This window comes from Furipterus horrens, unplaced genomic scaffold (assembly GCF_987537825.1).
Source record: "Furipterus horrens unplaced genomic scaffold, mFurHor1.1.pri manual_scaffold_3, whole genome shotgun sequence".
In the NCBI taxonomy this organism is placed as follows: Eukaryota; Metazoa; Chordata; class Mammalia; order Chiroptera; family Furipteridae; genus Furipterus; species Furipterus horrens.
The window spans coordinates 178165285-178184807 of NW_028327173.1; the positions used below are offsets into that span (position 1 = coordinate 178165285).

Genomic DNA, 19523 nt, shown 5'->3' on the forward strand with positions numbered 1-19523 from the left:
AAAAGGAAATATTGTTTGTTTAGATATCTCTATGGTTTTGAGGAGTACTGCCGTTCTGCAAATATTCAGTTCAGAACTATTCACCATCATGAGCCAAAAGTAAAAGAGGAAAAAAAAGACTTAGAAGAATCAATGGAAGAGGCTCTAAAACTAGACCAAGAAATGCCTTTAGTAGAAGTAAAGAGTGAGCCTGAGGAAAATATTGATTCAAATAGTGAAAGTGAAAGAGAAGAAACCGAATTAAAATCTTCAAGGGTAAGTACTTGAACTACTTTTATCTGGTTTATTTTAAGCATTACTTAACATTTTTTATTATGGACACTTTCAGATACACATATACAAAAGTACTCCAATGAACCTAATTTATTTTCTAGCATTTGGTTGTTTCAACCAGGCCATTCTCCCTACTTTTCTCTAAATATATCACATATTATTTCTTCTACCTGAAAACTCATTCCTCCTGTTTATGTTTGTTCAAGCCATTCTCATCTGGGGTTAATCTCAGATAATCACCGCACATTCCTCTAATGTTACTCTTATCTGTAATTTACTTCTTTACTCTGTTTATTTTACAATATCTTGTTTCTTTTAACCCAGTCTGCACTAGAATCACACTTCACGAGGGTGGGGATTCATCTTTATTCTGTTCGTTGACAGTTTCCAGACATCTAGAATAGTGCTTGACACTATGAGTAAGGACTTGTTAAATATTTGTTATATGAATGAATCTCCTCTTTATTAATACCTGCACTCCCAGCCAGGTGGGATCTTTTCTTTCTCCGTTACTCCATATCACACTGCATAGCTCTTGTGGCAGTTTTTTTCATATTCTGTCTTGTTTTGTAGTCACATATACACTGCTTTTATCTTTTAACTACTCTTCCTCTCCACTACTAAAGAAGTTCTGTGTAAGAATTGTCATCCACTATTTTGATCATTGTTGAATGTTACCTACATAGTAGGATTTATCAAATTTCAGGAGAAAGATAATTTATCACTGTCAAAGAAGTTCAGTTACTGCAGTATATCTGGTTTTTCAGTGAAATCGTATTTAATGAAAGAGGAGGTTGAAGTCACCTTAACCATTTTTTTTGAACTGTCCATTCTGACTGCCATCTAGTAAGTGGAATCTTCTAGTGAATTTTATGAAACATATAAATTGGTTGGTCTCTTTTTTAACTTTTAAAAATTGTAGTAAATACACATAATAAAATTTATCATAACCAATATTAAATGTACAGTTCAGTGGCATTAACTACATCCACATTGTTGTGTAACTATCACTACCATACATTTCCAGAACTTTTTTCATGTTGCAAAACTGAAACTGTACCCGTTAAAAAATAACTCCATTCCCATCTCCCCCAGCTTCTGGCAACTACCGTTCCACTTTATATCGTTATGACAATGACTGCTCTAGGTATCATATTCATATAAGTGGAATTATACAGTGTTTGTCCTTTTGTGACTGGCTTATTTCACTTAGCATAATGTTTTCAAGTTTTCATCCACATCTGTGTCAGAATGTCTCCATTTTTAAGACTGAATAATATCCCCACTGTATGTATTGTGGACATCCTTGTCATTACATAGACTTTCCTCATCTTATTTAAAACATCTGCATTGTAGAGATGTAGCATAAATTTACTTCCCTAAGATTTTCTCCAATTTTTTACAATTATAAGAAGTGCTGCAAAATAAATATGCTTGTAAAAATGTCCTCCTAATGTAGCTGAATAGAGAGAGCAGATTTCTAAAAATGGGATTTCTGGGACAAAGGTAAACGGAACTAAATTTTAATAGATAAAATCTGTTATTTATACATAAAAATATTTTAAGAACACCTGCTTTGTGCCAGATACTGTCTAGATCTGAGGATACAAAAGTAAGCATGACAAAAATCCCTGCCCCCGTGGAACTTACATTTTAGTTCTTTGTGATAAGAAAAATGAAGTTCTTTTTTTACCTTGGAAGTTTAACTAATACATAGTTAAAAAAACGTTTGTTATACTGAAATAGTAATTGTATTTTAGTGCTCCCTAACTTGTTGGCTTTTTTATCCTCACTTTATTCCAAGTAGACGGGAATCTCGCCATTGTATGGAGGCTGACTTGAAGGAGAATTTAGGGAATAATTAAATGGCTCACCAGTTTCATGGTCAGTTGAGCATGCAGCAAGAGGCTGGGTAAAACTTTGGGGGTGGGGGGTATAGAACAGTATTCCATAGGCCCAGTGAGCTCTCCAGAGACTCAGTCAAAGAAATCAGCTCACTTTTGGCCATTGATACAATTCAGTATTTTTAAAATGTAGTCACACAGAAATATAATGATAAAATAAATTCTATCTTAAAAAACAGAAAGAGGCCATGGAGCTTTTTAAATTCCATGATTTAGGAGGTTGATTTATTATTATTATCAACTTGTATCATTGACCTTTAGATAGTGCTTTTAAAACTTGTAGTCAAGAAATACTAGAAGTGAGATAATGTAGTGAAGAACATTTTTCTTTCTTTTTTTAAGATTTTTTAATTTACTGATCTCAGAGAGATGGGAGAGAGAGAGAGGAATAGAGAAGAAGGGAGAGAGAAAGAGAAACATGGATTTGTTGTTCCACTTATTTACGCATTCATTGGTTACTTCTTGTGTGTGCCCTAACTGGGGATCAAACCCACAACCTTGGTGTTAGGGACAATGCTCTTACCAACTGAGCTACCAGTAGTCTGTAGCCAAGGATCATAATAGATCTGGGCATAATTAATTAATTTACATGAGGTATTATTTTACTTTAAAGAGGAAGAGACAACAGTACCCAGGAGTTAAGTTGTCAGTGTCATGTCTCAAGACAGAGGCTAGTCATTGCTATGAAGGTTGAAGGAAAAGATAAATTTTTCTGTCGTCCACCCCCTGCCTCCCTTGTAGTGATAGCTGCTTTAAAGCTTCTATCCCCTCTACAGGGACGAAGGAGGATTGTTCGAGATGCAAATTCTATTAAAAAGGAAATTGAAGACGAGAAAATAGAAGACAAATTAAAAGATAATGATACAGAAGACAAAGATGTAGATGATGACTATGAAACTGCAGAGAAAAAAGAAAATGAGCTCCTGCTGGGGAGGAAAAATACACCAAAGCAAAGGGAGAAGAAAATTAAAAAGCAGGAGGATTCTGACAAAGACTCAGATGAAGAGGAAGAGAAAAGCCAAGAGAGGTACATTATCTTATATTTGTTCTCCAGAAGCACCTGTTTGGGGCACAGCAGCACTCTGTTCCTGCTTAGATATTCAGGTTTGAGGGAATGTTTTCTTATTGGGACTTCCATTCCTCTTGTCTAATGAAGGTGAAACACATTGTGAAGATGATGTGTATCGCCTTTCGGAATTGGAGAATATACTGGTCGCACCATTTTAATAGCACTTGTGCCCTAAACAGTGGCCTCAAAGAAGGCTGTGTCACCCAGTCAAAAGAAAGGTCCTGCAGTTGACAGCAGGGAAGGGAGCTGGAGAAAAATGGAGGAAGTGGACAAGAGGAAACAGCGACAGCAAAAATTCCATTTTAAAAAAGGTACAATGTGGGAAAGCTAACAAACACATGGGTGCACAGTACTAGCAGATGTTTCTGTGTGTTAGCTTTATCTAAGACATTTTTCTTTTTCAAGTTATTGTATTAGATTAAGTGGCATGCACCCCTGATTCTTGTTTGGAAAATAAGTTCTTGCCCCACATCACACCAATAAATTTCAGCTTTTTTAATGTCCATCCTGTTTGCTGTTGAGTGAAAACTGTGTTGTTGTTTTTTTTTCCGTGTATTATATACATGTTTGGACTGAATTGACTTAAAAATAACCAATTAGGCAGTCCAACTAGATCCAAGTAATATCCGACAGTATTTAGTTGGCCATTTCTCTGTTATCAAAGAGATTTACTAATTTTTATATACTACTAAGAAATGGATTTTAATTTAGCAACCACAGCATAACACACTTGTAAGCTCATTTCCATAGTTACTTTTCAGTTATATTATAATGATGCTAAGTTTTTCTAGAAATCTGAGTTATTGAGCAATATTTGGGAAAAGTGGCTGACATCCATCTGAAAGTTAACTATTGGCAAAATATTTAGAAAAATAAAAGTGGTGAGTGGGAGAGGTAATTTTATGGTTCAATAAAATTAAGTACAGGAGCTATCACAATTACATGTGAATTAGATTAGTGAATAAAGAAAGTTCTGTAGTGAAATAGAATTAGGATTAGGAAAAGTGGGAGGAAGTACTTGGAGCTGAGTATAATGATATTTCAAATATTTGGACAGTAAATCTAAGTAAAAGTGAACCACTTAAAATGTAGGGCTTAATTATAGTTTGAAGTTTTGTTAATAGTAAGCATCAAAATATAATATGTAATACATAAAAAGTTATAAAATATGTGGGTTTTTTAAAAAAGATGTAATATTTAGAGAGAGGGGAAGGGAGAGAGAAAAAGAGGGAGAGAAACATCGATGTGTAAGAGATCATTTGCCTCTCACATGCCCCCAACCAGGGACCTGGCCTGCAGCCCAGGCATGTGCCCTGACCAGGAATCAAACCAGTGACCTTTCAATTGCAGAACAATGTCCAACCCACTGAGCCACACCAGTCAGGACAAAATATGTGGTTTTTTTAAGGCTTTATAATTGATATATAGGTGGAACAAATATTTCAGAGAAGATTTCAGACATATATGAAGAATAGTAGTCCCTTTTTTTAAATAAAAATTGATTATGTAGACAAACATAGTCTGTATTCTCATTCTATAGCAGAAATTGTGGAAATGGAAGATGTTTCTATCTATAGAAATTTGTTTTAAGTAGTTTCTCTCCTAGTGTTTTGAAATTACTCTATCAGGCTGTAATTGGAAGATACCTTTGGAGAAAAAACATTCCCAAGGCAAATGGATTGTCAAAGCTTTTTCATGTCTGGTTCCCTGGTGGTCCCCAAAACAATGCACTATGTTTACTATAGATCACTATACCTCCTCTTAAGCATTTTTTAAAAAATCCTCACTGGAGGACTTGCTTATCGATTTTAGAGAGAGGGGAAGGGAGGGAGAGAGGGAGAGAAACACTGATGTGAGAGGAACATCAATTGGTTGCCTTTTGTACACACCCCAGACTGAACCTGCAACCTAGGCATGTTGCGGAATCAAACCAGGAATCAAACCTACGACATTACGGTTTATGGCCTGATGCTCCAACCAAGTGAGCCACACTGGCCATGGCCCTCTTAAGCATTTAATACTCTAGTAACAGTAGAATGGTCTTTGATGCAAATCCCTTCTGAATTCTTGCAAGGTTAACACAGGATGTTTATTTTAAAAATATTTAAAATATTACTGGACCTCCTAGTGTGAATTTCCTTTATATTTGATTATCAAAACAAAGAAAAGTTAATGGGAGATGAGTGAAAACTCATAGTAATCAATATAAGATAAACAAAGCTTTGTTCTCTTGATGCTCTCCCATAGGTCAACAAGTGACCTGATATTGAAATATTTATTATTTCTTGTTAGGGTGGGAGACCTTTAAAATATAAACTAGTTTAAAAGATATGGTTACTCAGATAGATAGCTCTTGTTCATTATTTTATCTACCAAAAAGTAGTTTGCTAAGAACCATTCTAAATTGAGTAGAAAGTAGTAGTAGATTTCAAACAATTTAGTTGCAGGAGGTTACAAACTCTCTTTAGATAATTTTTGCATATAAGGTGACACTTGAGTAAGAATTCTAAAGACTTTTTCAGAGCATATGGTTCTCATTTTGTTTTAACAAAAGTCATTTATTTGACTCCACATCATCATTAACTGTGATTATTGATTGGCCTTTAAGAAGTCTGGATTTACTTTTGGTAAAGTGCACCTTTGTATAATAAACACATTCCTTAGTAAGTAGTCCATAAAAATCTTCTCCTTCTCCTCCTTCTTCTCCTCCTCCACTGACATGCTATTAAGGTAATGCTTAGGCTGTGAGTATTCTACATGTTGGATTCTTTTTGCATATATTAATTTGTTCTTCATTAAGTTATTAGTAGCATTATCAATGTTATAACTTACTGCAGGGAAGAAACTGAAACCAAATGTGACTCTGAAGGGGAGGAAGATGAGGAAGACATGGAACCCTGCCTCACAGGAACCAAAGTGAAAGTAAAATATGGACGAGGGAAAACACAGAAAATCTATGAAGCCAGTATTAAAAGCACTGAAATTGACGATGGAGAAGTTTTATATTTGGTACATTACTATGGATGGAATGTCAGGTAAGCAAGAAATGTATTTTCTTACTATTGAAATTTCTCTCAGTGGTTCAAAAAGATAAAATTAATGTTGTGAAGAACCAAAGCAAATGGTATATGTGTATTTACAAAGCATACCTTGTATCCTAATTTTCAAAGACTTCTAACATTCCCCTTCTTTTACTAGCTGTGCCAGTACTTCCAGCCAAAGGTCACCTGGATTATACTTGTAGTTGAACAAGTTGAATTTATTACTCATTTGCAGGGAGGGAGAATGTACAGCATGGAGGACTGTGGGGTTATTTAGTAAGAGAGTGTCAAACCAATTAAAGCCCAGGACACCACATTTGGGAACAGCCATAGCCCAAGATTCTGTGACAACATCCTGTAGGACATGGGCAGAGCCAGGACCACAACTCCCAACAGTACAAGTGGTTTTTTGTTTATTACCTTTATTAGATATCAGAACTCTATCAAGCATTGTAATAATTCTAAATTGATTAATAAAAAATATAATGTTAGAAAGGGCTTAGATTTGAGCATCTGTTTGATGCTTTCAGGGAAGGTTTTAAGGGCTTTGCTGTGGATTGGATGCTGTCAATATACAGGGTTAGTCCTCTGATTGGTTATCTTAATAAGGGTTATCTATAAAGAGAGAACACTAGACCAATGTTAATGCTGCAAATTTGTAAAGAAGCTGCAGTCAGGGAAAAAAGGATGTTTGGTCATTTTTGTGGTTTGTACACTGTTCCTGTTTTTTCTTTGTTTACACTTTATTAGGGAGTGGTTTTCTTTTTGTCTTGATCCATCACAGTCACACTGCAAGACTTGTCTGATGATGATGTTCTGTGAAATGGTTCATGTTCAACAGAAAAACAACATGACTAGGTGTGATGTCAGATCACTTCTGCAGCAACACCAAGGCCCACATGATATAACCAGGCTAGTTACTGAATGGCAGGGACTACTTTTCTCTTTCTCCTTTAAAAAGTCTTGTGTGTTTGATACCTCTGCTTGCCCTGTGTTTGGCGCCAGAGTGCTCCAAAGTTTACTCTGTTATACCTCGATTCCCTCATCTCTAAATTGGGGAAGATAAAGTACCTACTTTGTAGAGCTGTTGTGAGAAATAGTGGTAATACCTGTATTAACATATGAAGTGCTTAGAACAATGCCTGGCACTTAATAAGTGCCCAAGTAAATGTTAACTGTTTTTTTCTTAAAGATTTTATTTATTTATTTTTAGAGAGAGGAGAATGGAGGGGAAAAGAGAGGGGGAGAACCATTGATGTGTGAGATTGATCAGTTGCCTCTCACACCTTCCTCAACTTGGGACCTAACCCGCAACCCAGGAATATGCCCTAATGGGGAATCAAACTGGCAACCCTCAGTTCACACACTGGCGCTCAGTCTGCTGAGCCACACCAGCCAGGACTGTTTTTTCCTTTTTTGTTTTTTAAGTGAGGGACAGTTAGGTTTCTTTCATCTCACATCATTTTAAAAGAGTTTGGGCTTATCACGTATAAAAGATTTTTAAATCTGTTTTTTTTTTTGCATATAAGCCTTTAATTTTCTTTTTCTGAAATCAGTCCATGCCCTTCATTTTTCACATTTCTACCAACATTAGAAACAAACTCAGTCTATCTCACTGTTGTTTTATATATGTACATGTTGTTGAGTTCAAGAGGGAAGGACTACTTTACCAACTTTGAGTCACTATCTTTGCAGTTATGGCATATTAGTCTTCTTTTTTCCTTAGATTCTATTCAGTTTACAACCATCCAATCTCACTTATCATCTGTGTGCAATGTTCTTCTGTTCTGCTTTCTAGAATTTCCCCTTGCTGTCATCTCCCTCTCTCGTCTATTTAATGTTTTGTTGTATGACTGTTCTCAACAATCATTTTACTGTATACTCACATTCTTCCTAACTAGTTCAGCTCCTAAATATTTACTTAACTATTTACTCACATCATTCATGGTTTTTCGCTATCTCTCCATACTCCTAAAAGCTGGTATAATTCTAGTCTGTTCAGTGACATTGAGCCACTCTAGTTCCTAGAGAATCTAGTTGGATTTCTAACACAGGGACCACCCTTGGTTGGCAATATTAATGCTCAAGTGCCTATATGATATACCATGGTGACTGGTACCAAGTATACACCAGATCAGACTTCTGCTTCTTCCCCCCATTTATCTTATTTGTTTTTTTATTTATTTCTGGGCTTGTGCTTCTTGGTTGCCTGATATGTTCTATGGAATTTTGGAATTGGGCAGAATTACTCACTCCTTTTTGTTAACCCTGGACCAGATATACAATAACCCTCTTATTGCATTTACCAGACTATACATGGCTTTACTGTATGTCTATCTCTCATACCAGACTGCAAGTTGCATGAGAGCAAGGGCCTTCCTTGTCATCTCTATTATTCTCTACATACTTCTTCATACAATGCCTGGCATGCTAGGTAGGCCGTTAGTAAATGTTCAAATGAATGAATACTTCTAAATAAGGTCAGAATGTACAGATACTTCGCCTGGTAAAATAAAGATAAAATGAAGATATTGGATTGATCCAGATGGAGACAGTTTTCAAACCATAGGATAAGTAATCGTGATACCATGTCAAACAAAACTTGTGGGTATTGGAACTGTGTCCTTGCTTTGCATAGCTTAATGGTAACTGGGTTACAAAATAAGGGTATGGTCTCCATTCACACACAAAGCAAGTTCAAAGCAAGGACTGCCTGTAGTCGTTTGCTTAAATGTTCAGATTTTGATAGAGCTCTATAAATACCTGTATATTTATATAATGTAAGAAATGTTATATTTAGTTCTGGAAGTTAAATTGCTTATTTGCCCCTGATTAGTAACTTTGGCTGACTATATTGAAATTCAATAGTGATGTCAGTAGCCCTGGCTGGGCGGTGCTCAGTTTGTTGGAGCGTTGTCCCGTGTACCAAAAGGTTGTGGGTTCAGTCCTCAGTCAGGGCACATACCTAGGTTGCGGGTTTGATCCCTGGTTGGGGTACATATGGGAACCAACCAATTGGTGTTTCTAACATATTTATCTTTTTCTCTTAAAAAATAAATATGTGTATCCTTGGGCAATGTTTCTCTCTTAACATTGATGTTTTTCTTTCTATCCCCCTTCCTCTCTCTAAAATCAATAAACATGTCCTCAGGTGTGGAGTTTTTTGGAAAAAGCTTTAAAAAAGTGATGTTAGTAATTTGGAAAAAGGTATAGGGGAAATGAGTTTTCAACTTGAGCTAAACAGAATAAACTTAGGTAAAGGAAATGAAATATCTAAAAATTTCAGTCTTGGTGGTGACTTAGTTCAGAATAAAATTTTATTCAAGTACTAGAGGCTAGAGAAATCTGTGAGGAAAGAGAGTTGAAAAGGACTTCATAAATACATCTGGAACTGATCATATTACAAGTTTGAATTTACCTGACTTATCTTTAAATTATTTGGTCAATAAAATAAAATTCCAAAGCAGAATCAGTTTACTTCATTAAGTTCAAATCTTTGTGGAGAACAAAGCAGTTCAAACGGTCTTGAATCTATTTAGAATTTGCTTACCTAGCTCTCCTTTTAAGCCTGTTTACCCTAAGAAATTGTCCTGTCTTGCCTTATTGATGGCAGGTATACAAAGCATCTAGTTGGTTACCAGCAAACCAGCCACTGTGCCCTTTACGTTTCTGCCAACACTAGAAACAAGCTTTCATTTATCCCACTCTTGTTTTTATTTGATGAATGCATTTCAAATAAGGTATTATTGTGACTTTTTAAATATATTCTTTATTTTAAGGTATGATGAATGGGTGAAGGCTGACAGGATAATCTGGCCTTTGGACAAAGGTGGACCAAAGAAAAAACAGAAGAAAAAAGCTAAAGTATGTTCATAGATTCATATCATTTATGATAGGTACAGGAATTATTTATATTGTATGTATTATAAATCTTGTTCCCTCACTGTAATAATTATATTGATACTTTTAAGGTAATTGTGATTTTCTCTCTTATAACCCAGAAGCTGAAAAAAAAGATTAAAAATGTAAATACATTAACACATTGTTTCTGGAAAGGTAAAAACCAGCGACTGCTGGGACTTAGGCTTTAAACTGAAATGCCTATAGTGGCTGTAGTATAGAAAAGGGGGAGTAGGGCTGATAGTGACCAATAAAAGGACACATTTTCATCGAGAGGGGGTGGGACTAAACGCTCTGCTGTGGGATGCAGTCAGGCTTGCCAGATTTTAGGATTTTCAACACAACAATATTTTTAAAAAGGTGAAATCTGATTTTTAAATGTTGGAACCTAATACTAAATTTTAAAACACATACCTGCTGGCCAGCTGTATCTTCATCCACACCTTCAATTTTCAGCCTTTGCTGTAGAGATGCACCTAATGTTATGTCTATTTTATGGTAGATCTCTTTCTTTTCCTCAGGATAGTTTTCCTTGGAGAAATAGAATGTTCATTTTTCATAAGGAATGGGCTTCTCTCATATATTTTGTTGTTATCCAGAATAAAGAAGACGGTGAAAAAGATGAAAAGAGGGATGAGGAGAGGCAAAAGTCAAAACGGGGACGACCTCCTTTAAAATCTACCCTTTCGTCAAACATGCCATATGGTTTGTCTAAGACTCCAAACAGTGAAGGAAAATCAGGTATCACAAGTGCTTGTAGCAATATGGCAGACAGCTCACCACTGTCAAATAGAATAGAAGGTGCTTGATTTTGAGGATAACTGACTTAAAAAATATGTATATATATTACTATGACTCATTTGTGTGAGAGTCATAGAAAGTCATCTAGGTTTTTAATCTCATATATAATTTAAACTAAAATTTGATTTGAAGAAAATGTTTTTTTTAGTATATCATGGTTACTTAAAACTTAGTGATGTTTTACTTTAATTTATGAATATGTTTTTAATCAATATCTTATAAATACTCTATTTTAAGAGAGGATGGATTGACAAACCAGCATCCTACTGTGTGCTGCACTGTCCTTCAAAGCATGCACCAGTGTCTCCTGTAATTGAGCGCTGTCCCCTAGGATCTTTCAACAAAGCTGAGACCGTGTGGCTCAGCGCACAAACTAATGTGGTATGGAAATGTTTTTTGATGAGTATAGGTGAACATATTTTAATCTGCTTTTAGCCATATTTTTTCCTACTTTTTTACCTTTGTATTTTTTCCATGTAATTTAAGAAATGTTAAATAGTTGCCTTATAAAAATTTCCCTGCCCTCAAGGAAAAAGCTATTCTGAACCTACAGGATTGCTATTAATTAGTTCATAGGATGCTTGCTTGTGTGCAAATTAGAAAGGGGCATCTTTCTTCCTCTTTACTGCCATCTGCTGGAAGATTGCCATATTACACAAATACAAGATGTCCACAAAGGGAAAGATGCTCTTTTGGATGTCATGCCCTTGTGCAGTGTATAACCTACAAAACTATACATAGAAGTCTTGCTAAACTAAAGGAGTTCTTTTTTAACACGAGAACAAATGAATTCTAAATTCTTTATGCGGTGAAATCATAAAATAAAACTATGTGCCTTTTCATTTACAAAATACCTTTAAGTTTGCCTTCTGGAACTTCTTTAGAATATAAGCACCATGTGGGCTGAATTTTTATATTTTATAGTTCATATACAGTCTTCAAACCCTACTTGATTTTAATTTAAAAATTATCTGACTTAAAGTGAAAGATTTCTTTTGCAAGGTGGTAGATAGCCTGTACTTTCATGTCTCTTAATCAGAAGAGTATTTAAAGTTTTGGAGATTTAAATTGCTCATTTTGTATATCTCCTTTTAAGAATTGTTTTAAGTAGACTGTCAATTTCTTTCTAAGGTCACGAAATGGCCATTACATTTATTAATCACTATCTACTAGATCTGAGATCAAACTACTTCATAACATCATATCTCAGTACTAGTCCTTTGAGTTTTCTAAGGAATGTCATCGCCTAAATATAATACTACTGAAAATTACAAAATAGCTCTTTTATAGAATTATGACAGTAATACTTTCTACGTAATATATTTTTACATGGAGTTTAACATGAAATCTTCCTCCCCACACATTTTTTGGCACAAGTGTATCATCTTATTTTATATCAAAAATTTCTGTCGGGAGGTATTCAGAGGTGCATGATTAAAGTTTTGTCTTTGGCAGAATTTTTATTGTAAAATTACATTGGTAATTGAGTTAGAAACCTTTGTAATGTTTCCTCTTGCAGACTCTTTTTCATCTGACAGTGAAACAGAAGACCTTTTAGAAAAGAATTTGATGAATGAAGAACTTTCTCCTGATATTAAAGAAGAACTAGAAAAAAGCAAAAATTTAAATGATAAGCTAGATGAAGAAAATCCAAAGATTGCTGCACATATATTAAAGGAAAATGAAAGGACTCAAATGCAGCCTTTAGAGACCTTGAAGTTAGAAGTTGGAGAGAATGAACAAATAGTACAAATTTTTGGAAGTAAAATAGAACAAGTAGAAGACATTAAGAAAGAGGTAGAAAAATCCCCTAAAGGAAAGGGAAGACGAAGCAAGACAAAAGATCTTTCTTTAGAAATTATAAAGATGTCATCATTTAGCCAAGATGAAGCAGGAAGTGAACCTCATATAGAAACCCACAGTCTAGAATTTCCTTCATTAGATAGTAAAAACTTTTCTTCTTCTCCTGAAAATGAAATTGACCAATGTGCAAAAGAAAAAAAGTTGAAACGAAAAATACTGGGACAATCATCACCAGAGAAAAAGATAAGAATTGAGAATGGAATGGAAATGATAAATAGCATATCTCAAGAAAGGACCAGTGATTGTGTTGCATCTGAGGGAGTGAAAAACTTAAATTTTGAACATTTTGAAATAGAAAATGAAGGAATGCCATCATTAATAGCAGAGTCAAACCAATGCATTCAAGAGCTGACTAGTGATAAATCTGATAGTCCAGCTGAAGAACCTGTAAATACTCCACTGAAAGAAGAGGAGGATGCAATGCCACTGATTGGGCCTGAAACCTTGGTTTGCCATGAAGTAGATTTGGATGATTTGGATGAGAAGGACAAGATCAGTATTGAGGATGCGGTCGTGGAAAGCTCTGAGTCTAACTCTCTTGTTTCTGTTCCACCTGCCCTACCGCCTGTAGTACAGCATAACTTTTCAGTAGCTTCACCACTTACTCTCAGTCAAGATGAGTCTCGAAGTATAAAAAGTGAGAGTGACATAACCATTGAAGTTGATAGTATTGCTGAAGAATCTCAAGAAGGTCTCTGTGAGAGGGAATCAGCAAATGGGTTTGAAGCCAGCGTTGCCTCTGGTACCTGTAGTATAATTGTCCAAGAGAGAGACATCAGAGAGAAGGGTAAGGACTTTACCGGGAGAAAATTAGCTTTTATATTAAAACCCAAAGTTAGTAAATTTAAGAGTCTTCAGAATTCTTGATCTGTAATCAATTTGTCCTTCTTCCCTTCCTTCCTTTCCTTTTTTTCCATTCTTCCTTCCTCTCTCCCTTCCCTTTTCCCCTACCCTTTAAAAAAATGTATATATATAAAATCTATGCAGACAGGTAAATAAATATACTTGCTATTGATTTTTCAAGATTTCTCTCTTTCCCCTTATTTCAGGTCAGAAAAGGCCAAGTGATGGAAATAGTGGATTATTGGCAAAAAAGCAAAAGCGTACCCCAAAGCGAACAAGTGCTTTAGCCAAAAATGAAAAGAATGGAACCGGTTGGTGCTTCTCAATGCTGGTTTTAGTACACTGTTTATATTTTCAGCAGTATGCTGGGTTGATAATTTGTGTCAGTTTAAAAATAAATTTGCTTTATTACGTTCTGAAATAGCAATTTTTCCATTAATTTTTAATCAGAGGTACTTGTCAATTTTATTTAGAGCGGGGATAGCTGTGATTATTTTTTTATGCCTGCTTTTTGTATTTCTTAATGTAAAGCAGTTTAACATTAGAGGAACGTATTTGGGAAACTTGAATGAAAGAAAAACAACATTTGCTGTAGAGGTACAAACAGATTAAGTTTACATTTCTGAATGGAATGTTTTTCTTTAATCTAGAAAAGCTGACTTCTAAATGATATGTTAATTTAAAAACATGGAGAAATAAAATTCTTACTTAAAAAAACAAAGTTAGTAAATTGATATAAATAGATTACATAAAAAACAGAGTTCTGTATAATAAGGAATAAAATTAAGTCATAGACTATAGTAGAAATATACATGGTTGATTTTGACAAATTAAAGTTTTACCTTCAAAACCTGCTTTCATACAAGTCTGACAGAGAAATTCTAGGTTATAGTAGATAATATGCCAAAGAAGGAGTATATAATTTATATAAGATAAAAGGTATTTCAGGTTCTCAGTAGCCATTATGTGGCTGGACAGTATAGGACTAGAGTATAGAGAAAGTGATGGGAGATGAGACTAGAAAGGTAGTAGGAATTACAAGGGGAAAATAAGTAACTTGACAGTACGGTAGATCAGACTGGCAGACACCACCTTAGATGGTCAAAGTGAACACCACCAATAGTGGGACAAATTGAAATCATATAACACCTGACAGGATGCAACAAGAACATAGTAGCACATCTATGATTTCCTCTCAAAGACACATAACCTGAATATAATTATTAGAAACCATTAACAAATTCAAACTGAAGGATACTTGATAAAATAACTGGCCTGAAATTTAAAAATTTGTCAAGGTCATGAAAATCAAAGAAGTGTTCCAGATTGAAGGAGACTTAAGAGCTGTGACAACTAAATGCAGTATATGATTCTCACCTGGATCCTGTTGCTGTAAAAGGACATTATCAGGTCAAACAGAGAAACTTGCATGGCATCTGAGGATTACACCATAGCAATATATTTGTGTTATCTTTTTTGTTTTGATGGTTGTATTATGGTTCTGCAGGAGTGTGGTGGTTTTAAAAACATATATCCACAAATTTGTTGCTACTCTTCCCTTCAAGAGACAAAGCCTAATTCTCTTCTTATGAGTGTGGGCTGAATTTAGTTGATTCGATTCTAACAAAGTGGAAGTGATAGAATACTATTTTGGAGAATAAGTCATAAAAGGCACCGCAGATTCCTCCTTGCTCTTTCTTGGATCACTTGCTCGGGAAGAAGCTAGGTGTCACGTGAGAACACTCAAGCAGCCTATGAAGAGGCCCATGTTGTGAGGAACTGAGCATATCCCGCCAACAGCGAATAAGAAACTGAGGCCTCCTGACCTATGTCACCTTGAAAGCATATCCTCCAGCTCCAGTCAAGTCTTCAGAGATGACAGGCTCAGCTATAAGCTTGACTGCAACCTCCAAAGATCGCCTAAGCCAGACCACACAGCCATGCTGCTCCCAGATTCCGATCCTCAGAAGCTGTGTGAGATATTATACATTTGCAGTTTTCAGCTAAGATTTGAGCCAATTTGTAGATAACTAACACAGGAGAATGTTCTTGTTTATAAGAAGAAAAGCACTGAAGAACTTAAGTATGGCAGGGCAACTTACCTTCAAATGGGTCTGAAAAACATTTTTTGGTAACTGCCTTTATAACTTCTTTATAGGTTTATGTAGGAAAAAAGGAGATTGATCAGTTTTACTTTTTGGCTGAACTAAGGCAGCAAAAGAAGGAATGAATTAAAGAGATTTGAGATATAAAGTCACTAAAACTCAATTATTATTAGTTATGAGGAATTGGCTACCTGACATGGAATACAGGAATAGCAACAGGCTGTTGGGAGACTAACTTAGGGATTGTTGTGTTTGAGGTCCCTAGTATTAGGAAAATTGGGGCCTGGAGCTTAGAAGAAAGTCTGTTTTTAGAAGACAGTTGTCAAAGGATTGCAAGATGATGAGATTGCTACTGGAGAGTAAAATAAGAAGAAAAAGTGAAGTACAACACAGGAAATACAGTCAGTAATGTTGTAATAACTGCATGGTGCCAGGTGGGTACTGGAAATATCAGGGGAAACACTTTGTAAAGTATCTGATTGTCTAAACACTATGTTGTGTGCCTGAAACTAATACAAAATAATATTGAATGTGAACTATAATTGAAAAACAAAGAACAAAAAGGACCAAAAGTAGAATTCTTTGGGCTATCCCTTTATATGGGATAGCCAGGAAGACTAGAGTAGAACTTGATCGGAGATAAGTGAAAGTCAGTAAATACTAGTGGATTTGAATAAGAAACAAAGTTTCAACTGCTATAGAATATTCAATAGGATTAAAATATAGTCATTGTTTGGGCCCTAAAAGTAGCCCAGTGATGTGATCAGAAAGTATGGAAATCAGGATGACAAAAAAATTTCTTTGAAGAAATTTGACCCTTAAGAGAAGGAAAGAGGTGCCAGCTGCAGGGAGGGGTTTTCCTCTCCTTTCCTCGCCCTCTCCCTAACGGTAGGAAACATCTAAGTATGTTGGTAGACTCTTGAGAAAAGAAGTTAAATGTAAAAGAAGACTGTTAATTGACATCAGGAATTTCCCAAGGGCTTGAAGTAGATGGTTTAAAGAGTATAGCTGAAGAGATTAGTTTGTCCAGAAACACTCCTTTTGAGGCCAAAAGCGGGCAGTAAGGACAGACATAGGTAGGGGAGGCCTGGAAAATTGAGTGTAACCCTCAACTTTGTCTTTTCAGTAGAAAGCAAGGCTTGCTTTTGAGCGTGAGTACGGTGGAGTTAAGAGTAGAGAGCTTGAGAAACATAAAATTAAGAATTCTAATTTGTTACTAAGTAAAAACCAAAAACATCTCTAAGTACAAACTTGGTGAGGAGGGCTGTAGAGTTGCAAACTAATATCTGCTCACATTTTATTATCCATAGGTTAAAGGCTGTGTGTACATTAAGATCATTTTTTCTGTTTGTATATATGTATAGTTTTGGTTGGTCCTCTTGGGTAGTTATGTTTTATTTTAAACATAAATGGGGCAATACTATGTATTTGTTTTATAACTTTGCTTTCTCATTTAAGAGCATAGAATATTTTGCCATTTTTATTCTTAGGAACTGTAGCTCATTCTTTTTAACCACTTAAGCAAAGTATTCAATAATATATAATTTTAACCATTCCTATTGGTGGGCACTTAGATTTCCGTTCTTTCTTCTGTTAAAAACTGCTCATTTTGCGCTTACTTCTATAGGATACCAAAACATGTGATTGCTGGGTCTGTTGCATATTTGAGATTTTTATAATTTATAATCTCAGTCAATTTTTTTATTCTAGGACAAAGCAGTGATAGTGAAGATCTTCCTGTCCTAGACAATTCAAGTAAATGTACCCCAGTAAAGCACATGAGTGTATCTAAGCCACAGAAGCTAGCGCGATCTCCTGCAAGAATATCCCCTCACATCAAAGATGGAGAAAAAGATAAACACAGAGAAAAACATCCAAATTCATCCCCTAGGACATATAAGTGGAGCTTTCAACTCAGTAAGAAGCTTATAGAAAACTTGCATGTATATTGTAAAGTGGTATATACCTTAAAATGTCAAAGTGAGAAATAATGATTAGTAAATTCATTTATTTAGGTTTCCAATATTGTCTTACTAGTAATCATGACTTGTTACCTTAAATACAAATCCATATCTTTTCATAATACTAACTTGACAAATATTCACTGGAGGAATATCACCAGTTATGAAATAAGACATGTATGATTTACATAAATTGATGAAATTGAAACATCCTTTCTAGCTTTGACAATTGGAAATAACTAATAAATGAGGAAATCATCAAAACAAAGAAAACTTTGGATAAGTAACTACAATTGTAGATCAGAGTTGCTCTGTGTTGTTTTCTTTCGTTGTTCTGATCATTTAATACATCAAGTAATATTTAGTATAGAAATACTGGGATATACAAAGAAATCTTATTTAAATGTAATTAATGTCTTCCCTGTTCTAGAAATTTATTAGCTTAAATGATAGGTTTTAATAAACTAAAGCTTTTGATGATTTATGAGTTGGACTTCTGATAAAACTGCCAGATTTTTTCTGAAAGAATTACTTTAAAATCCTAATTAATTTTTTTCCCTTTTAGATGAATTAGATAATATGAACAGTACAGAGAGAATTTCTTTTCTCCAAGAAAAACTACAGGAAATCAGAAAATATTACATGTCTTTGAAGTCTGAAGTTGCAACCATCGACAGGAGGAGAAAAAGATTAAAAAAGAAAGACAGAGAAGGTAATTTGAATATAATTTTCTTACCTCTCTTTTCAAATATAGTGTCATTTTAGAAGATTTAGGTTTGTCACTCCTCAGATATAGTATACATTTAGTAATTGTTATTTTTCAATTCCTTGTATCTTCTTTGTTGCTATTGTTGAGGTGAATCAACAACTGAATTAACCAGTGACACTTGAAAGAGACTGTGAACTGCTTTATAAAATGTGTGATTTTACTAAATGTGATAGCTTCTCAAGAAGAGCTTACTCTGAATTCACTCCTTGCTCAACATTTACTGGCTGCCTGTTAATAGACACTATATTTGCTATTATGAGGTTCACCAAAATGAACAAGCATATGGGGGTTATCCTTAAGGAGATGATCTTGTTGGGATTATAAGTCATTCCCTAAGTAACTTACCGTATAAGATAGTTCAGATGAACAATTTAATGCATACGTACCATGTGCCAGGCCCCCTTCTAGGTGGTGGAAGTATGAAGGTGAATGAAATCCAGACTCTGTGATCTCAAACATATTAAGGTCTAGTAGGGCAGTGTGTGATGAGGGTCTCCAGAGTGATATTAACAAGTATAGGAATTGGTAGAAGGATAGACTACTATGGAGTAATCATGGAGAAAGCAGTGTCTGACCTAGACCTTAAAATTGTGTGGTATTAACTTCTAGTTAAATATCGACATGTTCGTATCTATTCTATCCCCAGTCTTAGTAAAATAACAGTAAAGAAAATCCAAAGTCCCATACCTACAAGGACAAGAATATGGGACAGCAGACTGTTAACAGATAAGAAATGTCAACAGCCTATCTTTTGGAAGCTGAGAGGCCGATAACTACTGTAATTGTCCCAGCAGATAGGGGAATGCTAAAACCTAAGCTTGTTTATTCTTGCAATTGAACAAAAGAACCAAGCCAGTTCATACCACATCACCCCAGAAAAGCTCTGAAGGTTGGGATATGGGGTGAGGCTGAAAAATGGAGATTGGTTGAAAGTGGAAGGAGAAATTGGATCCTTTTGTCCCACAGTTCTGTCAGAAAATAGGAAATAAACTTA

General features: G+C 35.1%; 1 protein-coding gene across 2 annotated transcripts in view; it reads left to right on the top strand.

Moving 5' to 3' along the window:
- ARID4A (AT-rich interaction domain 4A) overlaps positions 1-19523 on the top strand; it is a 53825-nt gene that overhangs the window by 31740 nt on the left and 2562 nt on the right. For both annotated transcript variants that reach the window (XM_090270926.1, XM_090270927.1), the window contains 9 exons: positions 24-255; positions 2954-3204; positions 6084-6281; positions 10067-10151; positions 10787-10928; positions 12508-13638; positions 13901-14005; positions 17510-17716; positions 18326-18472. In XM_090270926.1, coding sequence (XP_090127052.1) covers positions 24-255; positions 2954-3204; positions 6084-6281; positions 10067-10151; positions 10787-10928; positions 12508-13638; positions 13901-14005; positions 17510-17716; positions 18326-18472 — 2498 coding nt within the window. The remainder of the gene's footprint in view (positions 1-23; positions 256-2953; positions 3205-6083; positions 6282-10066; positions 10152-10786; positions 10929-12507; positions 13639-13900; positions 14006-17509; positions 17717-18325; positions 18473-19523) is intronic.